Source organism: Cetorhinus maximus, chromosome 15, assembly GCF_964194155.1.
Source record: "Cetorhinus maximus chromosome 15, sCetMax3.hap1.1, whole genome shotgun sequence".
In the NCBI taxonomy this organism is placed as follows: Eukaryota; Metazoa; Chordata; class Chondrichthyes; order Lamniformes; family Cetorhinidae; genus Cetorhinus; species Cetorhinus maximus.
Window position 1 is genome coordinate 67,908,226 of NC_135893.1, and position 16,199 is coordinate 67,924,424.

Sequence of the window (16,199 nt, forward strand, 5' to 3'; positions counted from 1 at the left end):
TTAAAATGGCAAGCGACAGGGAGGTTTGAGTCTTTCTTGCGGACAGACCGCAGGTGTTCTGCAAAGCGGTCACCCAGTCTGCATTTGGTCTCTCCAATGTAGAGGAGACCGCATTGGGAGCAACGAATGCAGTAGACTAAGTTAGGGGAAATGCAAGTGAAATGCTGCTTCACTTGAAAGGAGTGTTTGGGCCCTTGGACGGTGAGGAGAGAGGAAGTGAAGGGGCAGGTGTTGCATCTTTTGCGTGGGCATGGGGAGGTGCCACAGGTGGGGGTTGAGGAGTAGGGGGTGATGGAGGAGTGGACCAGGGTGTCCCGGAGGGAACGATCCCTACGGAATGCCGCCATTCCAGGAAGGGAAGATGTGTTTGGTGGTGGCATCATGATGGAGTTGGCGGAAATGGCGGAGAATGATCCTTTGAATGTGGAGGCTGGTGGGGTGATAAGTGAGGACAAGGGGGACCCTATCATGTTTCTGGGAGGGAGGAGAAGGCGTGAGGGCGGATGCGCGGGAGATGGGCCGGACACGGTTGAGGGCCCTGTCAACGACCGTTATAGAAAATAACTTATAATAACAATAAATAAATAACTTAACTTATAATTAACTTAACTTATAGAAAACCCACTATCTCCACCAAATTCCTGAGTAATCACCCCCTAGATATTGGTGCACGGACATAAAGTGTCCAGCTCAACCGCGATACCATTCCCCAAAAGGCGTACAAACAGCGACCCATAGCGGTGTCCTTGCCTCTGATTGGATGTTTGGTGCTGTCCCGCCGCCTGGAGGTCCGGTCTGCGCGACGCATTATGGGGGTTGCAGTCTTTCTGTTTGCGCGGACCCAGCGACTCCCGCCACAAGGAAACTACAAATCCTAGCAGGCCGCGCGCCTGGCCGCCTGGCAGCGGGAGGGGGAGGGAGCGAGAGAAATTCCTTCCCTGGATGCTGGTAAAGATGGCGGCTTGGGGAAGGAGGCGCGGTGTCACAGGGATTAGGGAAAGGTCAGTGTCCGTACTCTTGTATTGCTTTTTTTCTCCACTCGGGCGGATGGAGCGAAGGCCTCAGCATCTTTAGTGGCGCGCTACCAATAAACTGGCAGCTGCTGATGGCGGCTCGTGTGGTTAAACCGAGCGGGGTGAAGCTCCACATTGGTCGGCCTAACATAGGCTGGGGGGTGGGCTCCAAAACTCACTCGGCCGGTCTTGTAAAAGTGACCGGTCTCCGGATGAAACGTGGCTGTTTCCATTGCCAGCTGCACCTTCCAGATGTGGGGGAGGGCAGGGTGCTGCCTTTTTAATCTGCAACCCTTCTGGAAGCTTCCAAATTTGAGATATACCTTTTGGAGCCACGAAGGGATTTTGTTTTAGGAGCTGCGGGCGTGGTGGAGGAGACTTCAAATTGTCTTCTCCTTGGCGGCCTATGTCTAGATTGGTCGTGAAGTGATGAGATACTGCACCGTGAGGTTTTAGGCTGAGCTCAGCAATGCTTCTGTCCTTGTGGGTTAAACAAGTGAATGGAATCAAGTAAATAATTGTTAAACCAACGAAACTTGGAAGTGTTGCTGACCTCTCTTTATTGCCCGGTAAGTAGTTGATGCGAAGTAAAATGCACAAACCTGTAGTGTTTATTTAAACTTCAAGAGGCTGATGTATAGATAAACCTCCTATCGGCGAGATATAAATAGGTACAGAATCACATACTTAGTCTAACTTCTGTTTATGTCACAGGAGTGTAAATTAGTTTTTTCTAATTATAAGTGGTATATTTCATTTGTATCAATTGTTAAAAGAAATTACGAAAAATCCCTTTTTTCTCGTGTGTTTCAATTTAATCTGCAAGATTTAATGTTATTGTTAGTATTAGTTTGAAGCAATGACTGAATCAATAGTGTGATGGCTCAAAATTAGCCAACCCAGTTGGTGTTGAAACAGTGTCCAGTTAATTTCATTCCCCTACAAGATTAGGCTCAGTCGTGCCATTGGAGGTGCCTAAAATGTCATCAGTACTCAATTATTTCCAAACCACACAAAAAAAAAACCAAATTGAACAAAACAAAGGTTGAAATCCAACATGCATCTGATTTTTCTAAATGACATCTGTTGGTGAGATGACCTCTTTGAAAATATCTTTTAAACGTTGAAGGTAGTTCTGTGATGTTACATGGAAACTACCAGATGCTGTTAAACAAAATATAGATATTGTAAATTGTAAATTTTTAAAAGGCAACATTTATTCTTTAATTTTGGTTCTTATCATTCTGCTGCATTTAGAAAGTGTTGTCTTATTTTTCCTTACCTGTGACATTTTTATATAACTAAAATTAAATTAGGAAAAAAATCAGACCAACAAAGAAGATTAATTGAATAAATCTGGGGAAGTTGCTGAGTATTTTGGTAACAAGCAGTTTGCCAATGAAAATCGGAGTAGGTTTAAATCATCTTGCCTCAACCAATTTTAAGAATAAAGGCATAAATAAAATTCTAGGAATTTTCTTTTAAAAATTAACTCGTAAACCGCTAAAGCTTGTGTCCCATAGAGATTCTGTTCGGAGAATAGCAAGTTATAATCCTATTGCCCTACCACAATATTTTTAAAAGGATTGCATTTATACAGTGCCTTTCACAACCTCAGGTGGCCCCAAAGTATTTTACCACCTTGAGGTACCTTTTTTGATGTGTTGTCACTGTTGTAATGTTGGAAATGTGGCAGCCATTTTGGGCACAACTCAGACAAACAGTAATGTCACAATGACCAGATTATCTTTATTCAGTGCTGTTGGCTGAAGGATAAATAATGTTGGCCAAGATACTAGTTAACACTGTTGAAATAGTGACATGCAATCTTTTACGTCCACTTGAGAGGGCAGGCATCTTTTTTTTAAAAAGCTGGCATTCACATAAAGTACTGTTTTAAAATTGTTTTGGTGAATATGTCACAGAATACTAACAGGTTTCCATAATATGGAAAATATGTAACCTGAAAATGCAATATAATTTTTTTCTATTTCCATCCATATTTCATACTCTCTGGTTTTGTCCATTTGAATTTTGTGAAGCTGGAGATTTGGAAAGGACTATTTTTAGTGCTATTATCTCATCAGGGGATAATTCCTAACCCAGGTTTTACTAAAAACAGCTTGAGATATAAACAAATGAATGGGAATGTTGGTGCTAAACATTAGATGTGGCCCAAAAACCTCCATTATATGCCCCTACGTGGTTTATGAAGAGAGAAACCTTGGACTGTCCAATGTTCTGGGAGCTTCATGTCCTTTGATAAGACATCAGGAGCGATACTAAATCAGTAAAATGGTGTCTCATCTCCTGTTTTGCATACTATGGGTGTGGACAGTAAATATTCATTGTCCGTATTCACTGGGTAAGACTTGGTAGTAGCCAGTACAGACATGGTGGCTGAATGGCCCCCTTTGCAACCCACAGTAATGTACAGTGAGCAGTCGAGCTCAGACCGGTCAACTGTGGATCCTCCTTTGTAGAGCTTCTGGCCCCTTTGCCAATTAACTTTTGAATCACTATAATGGATCCTGGGTCTGCTGGCCCCTCTTTTACATCCCATCACCTGCCCAGTCATTGTATAGTAGTTACCAGTTGCATTTTGTTCTGGGTCTTTTACACTTCAGTCACTTTAACTTAAATGTTAAAACTTAATACCTTAAACTAAAATTCTTTGTTTTGAAGCTGTTGTTTTGGTAAATACTGTTGTTTTTTTCCAACAGGGAACACTGTAAGGTCATGCACCTATAACTTGGCAATCATGTGTGTGTCAGCTTAAGTTTGGCAAGCAGTATGTTTGCCTCTGCAGTCTCATTCAGTGATGACATCCAGTGGATATGTTGGTGTTCTGCTTATCAACACATTGTTGCTATATGTAAATTGCAGCATTTCACAGTGAAGTGACTGGTTACTCTATATGTCCATGTATTAATTGTGCTATAAGTTATCCTCTGAGAATTAAATGTGACTTCCTGAAAATACTGGCAAAACATGGGTTGAGCATGTCCCAGTCTTATTAGTTTCTTAAATTGCTGCAGTCTGTTTCTGTGTATAGGGATGAGACTTCAATATTCTGGCCAGCAATACTACCTTTTTAACTTACTTGTAAAAGGAAATGTTCTTTACCTGGAATTCCATTAAATATGGAGAGGACAGAATAGCCCATGCAAAAACCTTTAAAAACATAACACTTCGAAAGCTTCCACTTGCTACCCTATGTATACATATACAAACATACAACTTAGGAGCAAGAGTAGCCCATTTGGCCCCTTGAGCCTGCTCCACCATTTGATAAAATCATGGCTGATCTGACTGTTGCTTCAACTTTACTTTGCTGTCAACCCCCTTTACCGTTTGACTCCTGTTTCAGTCAAGAATCTATCTAACTCAGCCTTAAAAATACACAATGACCCAGCCTTCACTGCCCTCTGGGGAAGAGAATTCCACAGAATTTCTCTGAGAGAAAAAAAAATTCTCTCACCCCATCTTAAATGGGAAATCCCATATTTTTAAACTGTGTTCCTAGTCCTACTCTCTCCCATTAGGCGAAACATCATTTCAGCATCCACCCTCCCCCACCTCCCAGGATCATGTGTTTCAGCAAGGCAACCTCTCATTCTTCTAAACTCCAATAATACAGGTCCAACCTTTCCTCATAAGATTACCCCTTCATCCCAGGATTCGGTGTGGTGAACCTTCTCTGATGGAATTATATTCTTTCTTAAGTAAGGAGACCAAAACTGTACACAATTTTCCCAATGTGGTGTTACCAGCAACTCTCCATTTAATAACTTACTATTCTATTCTTCCTGCCAAAGTGGACAAGTTCATATTTTCCCACAGTACACTCTGCCAATTTTTTGTCCACTCAGCCTATTTATATCTCTTTGCCCACTCCTTATGTCCTCTTCCCAACTTACTCTCCTACCTATCTTTGTGTCATCAGCAAATTTAGCAATCATGCATTCAGTCCCTTCATCCAAGTCATTGATAGAGATTATTAGTTGAGGTCCTAGCACTGATCATATCCACTAGTTACAGCTTGCCAACCTGAAAATCACCCTTTTATACCTCTTCTCTGCTTCCTGTTAGCTAACCAATCCTCTTTCATGCTGATATGTTACTCCCTACATCATGAGCTCTTATTATGCGTGGTATCCTTTGCTGTGACATCTTTGGAAATCCAAGTACACCACAACTGCAGGTTCACCATTATCGGTGTTGTGTCACTTCTTCATAGAACTCTAATAAATTAGTCAAAGGTGATTTTCCTTTCACAAAACCATGTTGACTCTGTCTGATTGCGTTAAGTGCCCTACTATAACTTCCCTAAAAGTAGCTTCTAGCATTTTCCCTATGACAGATGTTAGGCTGCTGGCCTATGGCTTCTTCCTTGGCAGGAAGAATAGAAACGTAGTGTATTCTTAAATGGAGAGTTGTACAGGGCGTCGGTACATTTATAGTACTGTGTACAGTTTTGGTCTCCTTACTTAGGATATAATTCCATCGGTGACGGTTCACGTGACTGATTCCTGGGATGAAAGGGTAATATTTCTGTCTCTCTCCGTTCCTGAATAGAGGAGTTACATTTGCTATTTTCCAATCTGATGGGACCTTTCCAAAATCTAGGGAATTTTGCAAAATTATATTCAATGCATCTACTGTCTCAGCAGCAACTTATTTTAAGATCCTAGGATGTAAACCATCAGGTCCTGGTTACTTATCAGCCTTTAGTTCTAATAGTTTTCTCAGTACTCTTTCCCTGGTGATTATAATTGCTTTCAGTTCCTCCCTTCCTTTCACCTCTTGATTTACAAGTATTTCTGGGATGTTACTTGTGTCTTCTACAGTGAAGACAGATGCAAAATATCTGTTCAATGCTTCCACCATTTCCCATTATTAATTACCTATTCTCTCTCTCTAGAGGACCAACGCTCACTTTACCTTTTTCCTTTTTAAATACCTGTAGAAACTCTTACTATCTGTTTTCACATTTCTAGCTAGCTTTCTCACATACTCTAATTTCTCCCTTTTTTTTAGTAATTATTTGCTGGTTTTTAAATTCTGTCCAACCACTAATCTTTACAGAATTATATACTTTTTCTTTCAATTTGATACTATCTTTAACTTCCTTAGCCACAGATGATGCATCCTTCCCCTGCAGTCTTTCTTACTGGAATGTATCTTTGCTAAGTGTTATAAAATAGCTCCTTAAATGTCTGCCAGTGCATCTTTACTGATCTACCCCTTAACCTAATTTCCCAGTGCACTTTTGCCAACTCTGTCTTCATACCCTTTTGGTTGCCTTTCTTTAAGTTTAAAACACTCATCTTAGACCCACTTTTCCCTCCCTAAAACTGAATGCGGAATTCAATCATGTTATGATCACTGCTACCTAGGTGCCCCCTTACTATGAGGTCCTTAATGAATACTGTCTCATTGCACCAGGTCTACAATAACCTACTCTTTGGTCGGATCTAGAACGTGCTGCTCTTAGAAATTGTCCCAAAAGCACTCCTTATCTTATAAATCATCCATGATTACTGCCATTCCTTTCTTACAAACTGCCATTATTTCTTCCTTTATACCCCATGTTGCAGTGTGGTTATGATTTGTACCTAAGCAGTTTGAACTGATGCAGATATTATATTCACTTTCCTTGTTTTGTAAAACCCCTTCCTTCAATGGACCTCCACAGCAAAGACACCTTGTTTTTTAAAGTTCACCTATCCCATAAAACACCTACTAACCTTGTATTTATTGTGGATTGAAAGACATCATACCAATTATTAGTCCAAAAACTTTTTTGCCCTTTTCATCAGCATTATTTAAACATGTTCAGGGTGCAGCGTTAACTAACTTGAAAGATTTGTGGGTTTGCTTATTATGCAGAAAATTTCCTGATTGTGCTCGATATTCCATTCAAATTTGGGAAGTAGTAGTTGGATATTGAGGTGTAATTTGTAACTGCTTGTCATATAAGCAAGCATTTGGGAATAGTTAATATTTCCTCAAGACTTCATGCATGGTATAGTTCTGATTTCTGTATTTTTTCAGTAAGCTTTTGATATCCTAAATTTGAAGACATCTACAAAATGTAACAAAACAAGCTGTGACTGAGATATTTCATTTTTCACCTCTCTAAATGTACTTGTGCTACACACCATTTGCTGTTTTTGGTTATCCTGTTTGGTCAGTGATGGGGTGTCTGAAGTTTGTCCTCCTCTGATTCTGCACTGATCTTATTTTCCTTTCATGTAGCTGGTTTAATGGCTAAATAGTTGATTTTAGTTTTTAAAAGTGTGAGGTGTTGGCTCATTTTCCAAGAACTATTTTTTATATGAGAGAACTTGGTGAAAAAGCAGAGGTTGTCTTTGCAGGTAGTGATTGGGTGATGCCACACGTTTTGTGAGGGAGGTAAAGTATTTTGTTCTTTTCATAGAAGTGAATGACAAAAATTGACAAGCTGAAGGAAAAAAGGGAAGTTAAGATCAGATTAATTTCATGAAAATTTATTGGGGCAGATTGTGAGGGAGAGAAAGTTTACGAAAAGGATTTTGGAAACACCTAAGGACTCGAACCTCTTTGAAGAGCTTGGCAATGTTTGTGATGTGGCAGTCATAATACTCCAGGTAACCTGTGATCTCGGTCTGGAGCTTGCCATGTGGAAAATTATGTTAGGCAAGGGAATCTGAGGTTATTGGGGTTGGATGGGAATGTGGAAATTGAAAATTGAATGTGGAAAGATCAGCCATGATCTTATTGAATGGCGGAGCAAGCAAGAGGGGCCGAATGGTCTACTCCTGTTCCTATTTCTTATTTTCTTATGATGGATTCTATTGATTCTGTGGGACTGATGCGGTGCAGCAGCTGTATCGTAAATAAGTTTTAAAATTGTGTACAAACAATTTATCTGCAAGCACAATTTATCAGATAAGTGCAATGCTGCTCATTTTTGATCAGCCAGTTATCTGATGTACAAAAACCCTTCACCACCATTGTCTCCAAAGCTGCTGAAAAACCCATTCTAGTAAGAGTTTGTCTACTATGGAGTATACACACTCTTTGTTTAAGATACACCTCACATATCTATGTCTAGAGCATTTTAAGTAAAGATTGCCAGAATCTAAGCTTTATGGGGGAGGGCAGGGAAGCTGGTTCTACTGGGGTTTAACAAAAAATGCTTAATAGCTAACTCAAACTCCTTAGCTTGACAGCACAGCACACTGGTAGGTTTCCTGCTTCTATTTTGACCGGAGTCAATTTTAAAATTCTCTTCTTTGTTTTCAAATCTATTCATGGCCTTAGCCCTCTCTATTACTGTAGCCACTTCCAGCCCCATAACCTCTTCGATATCTGTGCTCCAATTCTAGCCTCTTGCACATTCACAATTTTAAATGCACCACAATTAGCAGTTGATCCTTCATCTGCTGCCCTCAGCTCTGGATTTCACCTCCCTAAACCTCATTGTCTCTCTACCTCTCCTTAAACTGCTCTGGAAAGTGGGATCTGTCTGGTACAATGGATGAATGGCCTACTTCTGTGTCATACATTTTCAGTGTGTTTCTAAAGTATACTACTTTGACCAGACTTTTGGTAATCTGTCCTAACATCTCTCTGTGTAACTCAGTGTCAGATTTTGTTTGATAACACCTTGGGACATTTATATAGTGTATTTAACGTAGTAAAATGTGTGGGTTGTGTAGAGGCATCAAGTCATTGTAGGGAGCAGACCAGTATGTAAGTAGGGATCTCATTGGACTGGACTTCCAGAGAACACCTTTCAGAATCTGTTTGAGTTTCCCATCAATTATGTAACAGACATTGCCTTTTGGGTGGTGGAAGGATATATATAGGGTAAGTTGTGATGTGCTAGCTTTCTTGATTGCATAGATGGCCAAATGCATTGCTGTGTATCATGCTGACTCCTCATCAATTGATTTAATCTAAGTGCTTATGTGAGATGCTTCGGTAAAGAGCTGTGTCTGTCAATGAGGCTGACTGCCCCTCCAGTGTATTCAGCAACTGGTCAGTACAAGTCAGAGCTCTCCCTCAAATTCGTCTCATGCATCTGACCATGAAGAAGAAATATATGAATACATGTCTTTCACAAACTTAGCTTGCATTCGGACTCCATTTCACATCTCCCTTCAATTTGACATTCCCTAGTAACCCAGGTACTGATATGGGTCAACAGTAGAGACGTTATGAACCCCTCCCTCTTGAGTGTGAGCAGAGTCTCTCGCACCCATATACAAATCCTAAAATTTGACCACATACTCATAGCTTTTACAAAGAAGCTTCAAGTTGAGAGTCGCTGGATTGAAAACGTTTTCAATGGATGTGGTGTGCGGTTGTCCCTGATCATTATCGAGCTCTTGTAAGCTCTCCTGCACATTCCCCATGAGAGTGAAATCCAACCCGTTCCTTCCTTATCACTTTGCAAAACCTTGAAGCAGTTTATATGTGTACCCTAATCACAAAAAAAAACTATCTGAAGAGTCACTGATATAGGCAAAAATTCCTTGATGGTTTTGGGTTCACTCCTGATTAGAAACTACAACTGCAGCAACCAGAGTGTATACATCCAACAGAATCTTAATACCTCAGAAAGGCAGCTCCAAAAACCAGTTGTTGGTTTCTGTTTTGGATTTCAATGACCTCCAACATTCGTTCTCTGTCCAAAGTAGATGCTGGAAATTTAGCGTAAATACAGTCAATGCTGTTGCTGTTCTATTATTCAAATGAATTAGTGTGGAGTTTACTGTGTTCTCCCAAACTTGTTTATTAAGGCAGTCTTCCTATAAAATGCACTCCACCAGCTTTTACAACCTCTTTGCAAATGGATCCTTCCCACAGCCAGCTGGGTGAGATGCCAGCTTGATAAAGCACTCTCTTCAGAGTTAGACAGTACCCTCATAGGTTTGCTATGGAATACAATTTGTTGGTCATTTGCATTAGCCATAGGATTCATTTTCACCCATGATTGATAAATACTTTAGCTAAAAGAATAACAATATGGGATTGAATTTATATAATTATATAACCATACAGATGAATGTACCCCATCGATTCTACTTGTCTATCAATTGTTGCAACTTAATCTGCCTCTGCAACCCTTGAATGCTGTAGAGAAGGTTTCAGTGGTCCTCAGGTTTCACCTATCAGCTGGTTGCCCATTATTCAATTTCTTCTCAATTTTGTCAATATTAAAATATATGGCAAAGTCAAATTGTTAATGTAAATTTGTGTTGGGTATTTTTGGCTTCACTGAATTATTTTTTGGGCCCTTGGACTGAGTTGTAGTATAATCTTGCCTCTGGGTTAAAAGGTCATCAAATTAAGCCTCATACTCGAAGATGAGGAGAGATTGAGTCGATTAGGATTATATTCGCTGGAGTTCAGAAGAATGAAGGAGGATCTCATAGAAACCTATAAAATTCTAACAGGACCAGACAGGGTAAATGCAGGAAGGATGTTCCCGATGGTGGGGGAGTCCAGAACCAGGGGTCACAGTCTGAGGATATGGGGTAGACCATTTAGGACTGAGATGAGGAGAAATTTCTTCACCCAGTGAGTGGTGAGCCTGTGGAATTTGTTACCACAAAGTAGTTGAGACCAAAACATTGTATGCTTTCAAGAAGGAATTAGATATAGCTCTTGGGGCAAAAGGGATCAAAGGGTATGGGGAGAAAGCAGGAGCAGGCTATTGAGTTGGATGATCAGCCATGATCATAATGAATGGCAGAGCAGGCTCGAAGGGCTGAATGGCCTAGTTTCTATGAGCATTTAATCTAGTGCACTACAAAGGAATGTTCCATTGTCAGGAGTACTTTGAGTAAAATCTTACTGCAGTGAAATCTAGGTTCAGCAGAGATGTGAAGTTTTTAAAGTAATATGATTGGAAAGAATTGGTAAAATGTTGAAAATGGAGAATGATAGACATTCTGTTGTGTCCAACAAAATACTTAACCTTTTGATTATATGTCACAGTTTAGAAGGGCAGCCCTGAGCCATGGTGCTGTTCCTGGTACATTTCCTGAAAACTTCTGTCCTCCTTCTCCCCAGTCTTGTCTTAGGGCAGCTTTAGGACTTTGGCACAAACTTGCTGCCCAGTGTTAGCTAGATGATGCTGTTGGTTTCTGCTCTAAGTTGCCATCTGGTGGGTCATGGCTCCTGGTGGTTGCACTAAGTATGATTGTGCTTTAATCCTTTAGTTCCCAAGGCTGAAAGAGGCTGGAGATTATGGAAGTCCATTAAGTTTGCTCATGACGCATCATGGGTAAGAGTGATCTCCTGGAGCCTTTTTGCCTTGTGGAGTTGGGGATAATCCAGTCGCCATGATTGTTAGAGATCTTGTCTCCAGCATTTCCTAACTTGCATGGTTCTGATGTTTTTCTTTGTACCTTCTGTAGGGGGCCACTGAATTCAACAGACTGCTATATTGTCCGTGAAATCTACAATGGAGAGAACGCACAGGAGCAATTTGAATATGAGCTGGAGCAAGCCTTGGAGACCCAGTACAAGTATATTATTATCGAGCCAACTCGAATTGGAGATGAGACGGCACGCTGGATCACAGTTGGGAATTGCTTGCATAAAACATCTGTCATTGCGGGATCAGTCTGCCTGTTAGCCCCATTGGCATTGGCTCCAGAATATGCTCGTTACGTAACCCTGCCTATTGGGGCAATCAGTGTGGCCTGTGCAGCTCTCTATGGCATTTCATGGCAATTCGACCCCTGCTGCAAGTACCAAGTGGAATATGACACCTGCAAACTCTCCCGGTTACCCCTGAACACACTCACTTCATCCACGCCTGTAGTTCTGATTAGAAAAGATGATATTCACAGGAAAAGACTTCACAACACAATAGCATTGGCAGCCTTGATGTACTGTGTTAAGAAAATTTGCGAGATCTATGCAGTATGATTGGGACAAATGGAGCTGTTGTATCCACCTAATAGAGTACTGATGATATGACAAGTTGTGGTCAGTGGAGACTGCAGGAACAAGGTCTCATAGATTTTTAGAAGTATCTCCCCTTGTGCACTGAGTTTTCCAATCCATGTTCTAGTTCTTGCCCATCCTCATGATCTTGATCCTCTGTAAAAGACCACAGACCTGACGTTTATATTAAAAAAAAATCAATATATGCAGAGCTACTGAGATGTTTCAGGTGATAAACAGGCAAATGACCCTCTCAATTACTTTCATATTCTGCACATTTCCACAAACAAGGCATTACCTGGCTTTTGAGTTGTAATCATAAAATTTTACAGCACAGAATTCCCACCAGGATCCTAAGTATATGTTCAGAGTTGAGCGTGTATATTTTCAAAATTTAACTGATGGCTTTTGGTGGGTCTTGCCAATTAATATTGCTGCAGTGCAGAAACATTATCGCACATGTATTATAAAATGTGATCTTCACATTTATTTCCTGTGCTAGTTTGCAGCACTTGAGATGAATTAATTTAATCTGACGTTCAGTTATTACTTTATTAGTGAAACTAGCAAGTCAGTTTCCAATTGAAATTACCGCATTAAAAGCATAGAATGAATTCATTTACAAAATGTAGTTCGTGTGTCTGAATTTAAAGTGCGATAACTCCGTTTGTTTTTTAACCTGTAGGTCGCCGCGATGTAGTCAGGAATGCTGAATTTTAAAGGCCAGTGAGAAAGGTGCAGCACCCAAATGCTCATCAGTGGGATTTTAATTTTGTCAGTAACAGGTTCATCCCCAGTACTTTTTTTCATGAAAAAAAGTTCAGGCTCTGATGCTGCCACTTTTTTTCACTTCTTTTGTAGTAAATGTACATCAGATTGAGTTCGGAGTTAGAATTTGTGAAAGCCATGCTCTGATACAGTTTGAGTTCAGGGGTTTGAGTTCCGAACCAAATCCGAGAAAGCTTTGAAATTAGGATTTGGCATTTAACGCACGTCATCTGGTTCTAGTTTCCCTGCAACCATGCTGTTGCTGCAATGTGAAGACCTTTTTCTTAATTTGGCAACAAAAGGGAACATTTTGAGCACAGTCACAATGTCACCAAGATTCCTAATCTTCATTTTGGTGACGTTTCCATCCTGACTCATTGGTCAGTATTTACTGCATGTTTTTTGAGTATTTTGTTTTCATTCCTCATGGTAATATTTCATGGGAAGCAACATGAAGTTCTGAAGGGGCAATATAGAGGATTGGAGGGGCCCGGATTGTGGGTCCAGGTTGTACTAATACTTTAGGATTACAATGCAATTTGTTTATAAAAATTGCATTTAATTTTCCTTGACTTGCGTTGTGGAAATGGTATTTATGCAATGCAGTGATGAACTTTCTGTGTACAATGGGGCGAAGACTTGTCTCTGATAAAACGTGGCACACTTCAGACAAAGATTGTTGGGTACGTTATGCAAATTATATTTTAAAGTAATTTTTTGAAAACTTTATAAATCCGTGTATCTTGGACATTCTTAGACAATCCAATAAAGAATGAGAAGAAATGGTGCTGGAATTGCTAAATGATGTTACAGTGACTTGGTTAACACTTAACGTCCAAATGGTGAGGTTTGTGCTCTTTAATGTAGAGTTTATATGAAACACTATACCCTGAGCTATTGATATATTTGATGGTGGCTGACACTAGCTTTCTTGGTAATTACTTGAAAAAGGAATTATTTTACCTTTTTGTACTGGAAAACAGGAGGATATGCTGAGCAGGCATTTTGCTTCTTGATTAATGTGTTTTCGTAGCAAACTAGTTAAAAGGTTTCTTGAAACATTTGCCAAATACAATCTGTGATGTTTAATGCCACTGAAACACTTCAGTTGACATAATCAAATTAAAGGCATTTTATATTTAGACACATCATGTGACATTAAAGGAAAAGTATGTTCTGTGGAATTGTCACTTGATTCTGATTGTTGCAAAGCTGTTTGCCCTGTGCAGCTATGCTGGTAATAGACAACATCAGCATTTGTGGCACTCATTCTCATCCTGTTTCCATCTCTCCCTCTCATTTTCGCTCCTCCCTCTCTTTCTATATCCCTCCCACTCTCTCTGTACCCTCTCTCCATAAAAACTCACTCCGTGTCACAATTCAGTATTGAAAAAAACACTTCCCATTCTTTATAATTCACTTCACATGGAGTTCCGTATAAAGTGCTTGTCCAAGACTGACCTTCACCACTAGTATTTAATGTAAAACAGGGTAAGAGTTGACAGATCAATTATCTTTACACTGTTCAGTGAAAATTATACTTCCCTTACAAATCTTGAGTCATTTTTCTCATTTGGCAGGTGAATTCTTTCTCTTCCCTCCCTGCCCACCTCCAAAAAGTAATGGTAACTTGTTCACCCAGAGCCAGTATTATTTCAATTACTGCCTTAAATAATATTTGAAATGTTGAACATTTTGTACATGTTACACCATCGTCAGCATTTAGACTTGAATACGTTGAGCAATATGCAAAGTGCACATTCAATATTTATAGGGCAGTGGAAGCAGCATTGTGCACCAAAATGTAATACTCCCAAATGTTACTGTTATACTATTCAAATCTGAAACCACTGGCCGAAGTAAAGGGCAATGTATATTGAGGTTGTCTGTATCCTGTTGTTTCCCCCATCAATTTCCCATAAATATTTTCATATACAGGTATTTTTTTTTTTGGAAGAATAGTTTACACAGTGGACAAAATGTAGTATAATATTTTGAAACTAGTTGGTCATTCAAGGGGCCAATGTCTTTATGTAAAAACTTTTGACATGTCGGTTTATTTACAGCAAAAGGGCACAATGATGTGAGTTGCATTGAAGTGCATCATTGCATGATTTGTATGTGCCATCATGGTGAAAATGCATAGCTCCTCTGACCTGCCCCCCAACCCACCCACCCCACCAAAAAAATGGAACAGTTGACTATGCCCCTTGGATAGTTTCGGTATTCTTTCCGATGTTCTGAAATTTTTTTTACTTTGCTCTTCTGTTAAGGTGTGCATCTGCCAAATTAGATTAAATAGGTTTGTTAAAGTGTTGCATTTCTTAGTGTTAAATGGTTTGAACTGCATACTATAAATAAACATGTTAGTTATCAAACCAAATGTGTTGCTGCTAAAAGAAGGCAAATTTGTTTTTTTTTGTTTGTCCTGTTGCAACACAAACACCTTTTTTTGAGATTCAGTACACAGTCATAAGTGGGAAATTTTATGGTGGAGAGGCCAAGGGTCCTATAGGAAGGAAATAAAATGTATAGGTGGTGATGTTACAAGGATTTTGCACAGGATTTACAGGGCAGCAATGAACCAGGGTTCAGTTGACTGAGCCATGAACAGGTATCTGAATCTCAAGATCTCTTTCAAGTTACTAATGTAGTGTTAAATTATCAGGCAGCAAGCTTATCTATACCAGGGGTGACCAAGCTTTTGTCTTTGCAGCCACATCGGTACGTAGCTTCAAGAATAGAAAGAAGGTGCAATATTTTGATGCTCCTATTAATTTATCCACCAGTGTTTGAAAACAAGTGGCCCTTTCTTAAGCACCAGGCCCACAAGAAATCCATGCACATATAAAACTGCTTTGGATGAGCTTCAAGGTTATGGGGGTTGGGTGTTTTTGCGACTGGAAGACTGTTTCCGGTGAGGTTCAGAAGGGCTCAGTACTAGGTCCCCTGCTTTTTATGGTGTATATTAATGACTTGGATGTAAATGTAGGGGGAATGATCAAGAAGTTTGCAGACAACACAAAAATTGGCTGTATGGTTAGTAGTGAGGTAGATAGCTGTAGACTGCAGGAAGATATCCATGGACTGGTCAGGTGGGCAGAAAAGTGGCAAATAGGATTCAACCTGGTGAAGTGTGAGGTGATGCATTTGGAGAGATCAAACAGGGCAAAGGATTACACAAATGGGAGGATACTGAGAGGTGTAGATGAAGTGAGACACTTTGCAGTGAATGTCCACAGGTCCCTAAGGTAGCATGACAGGCTGATAAGGTGGTTAAGAAGGCATATGGAATCCTTTCATTTATTAGCTGAGGTATAGGTTATAAAAGCAGGGAGATTATGCTGGAACTATATAAAACATTAGTTGGGCCACAACTTTGGGTACTGCGTGCAGTTCTGGTCACCTAATTGCAGAAAGGATGTAATTATATTAGAGAGTGTACAGTGGAGATTTACATGGATGTTG

The 16,199-nt window shown here is 40.0% G+C and overlaps 1 protein-coding gene across 5 annotated transcripts; it reads left to right on the forward strand.

Moving 5' to 3' along the window:
- The first annotated feature begins 833 nt into the window (after nucleotides 1-833).
- On the forward strand, nucleotides 834-13,514 carry tmem11 (transmembrane protein 11). Of its 5 annotated transcripts, none has more exons than XR_013578959.1 (3): nucleotides 834-1,001; nucleotides 3,737-3,920; nucleotides 11,429-11,567. XR_013578959.1 is itself a non-coding variant. In XM_078558590.1 (3 exons), exons 2-3 carry the CDS (start codon nucleotides 2,071-2,073, stop codon nucleotides 11,943-11,945), a joined length of 549 nt encoding a protein of 182 aa, XP_078414716.1. In that variant the 5' UTR covers nucleotides 863-1,001; nucleotides 1,960-2,070; the 3' UTR covers nucleotides 11,946-13,514. The 5 variants fall into 5 exon arrangements, 3 of the variants coding, with proteins under 3 accessions (XP_078414713.1, XP_078414716.1, XP_078414715.1); XM_078558590.1 differs by lacking the exon at nucleotides 3,737-3,920 and adding an exon at nucleotides 1,960-2,102 and having other exon boundaries at nucleotides 863-1,001; nucleotides 11,429-13,514; XM_078558589.1 differs by lacking the exons at nucleotides 834-1,001; nucleotides 3,737-3,920 and adding exons at nucleotides 1,081-1,582; nucleotides 1,960-2,102 and having other exon boundaries at nucleotides 11,429-13,514.
- Nucleotides 13,515-16,199: the final 2,685 nt, after the last annotated feature.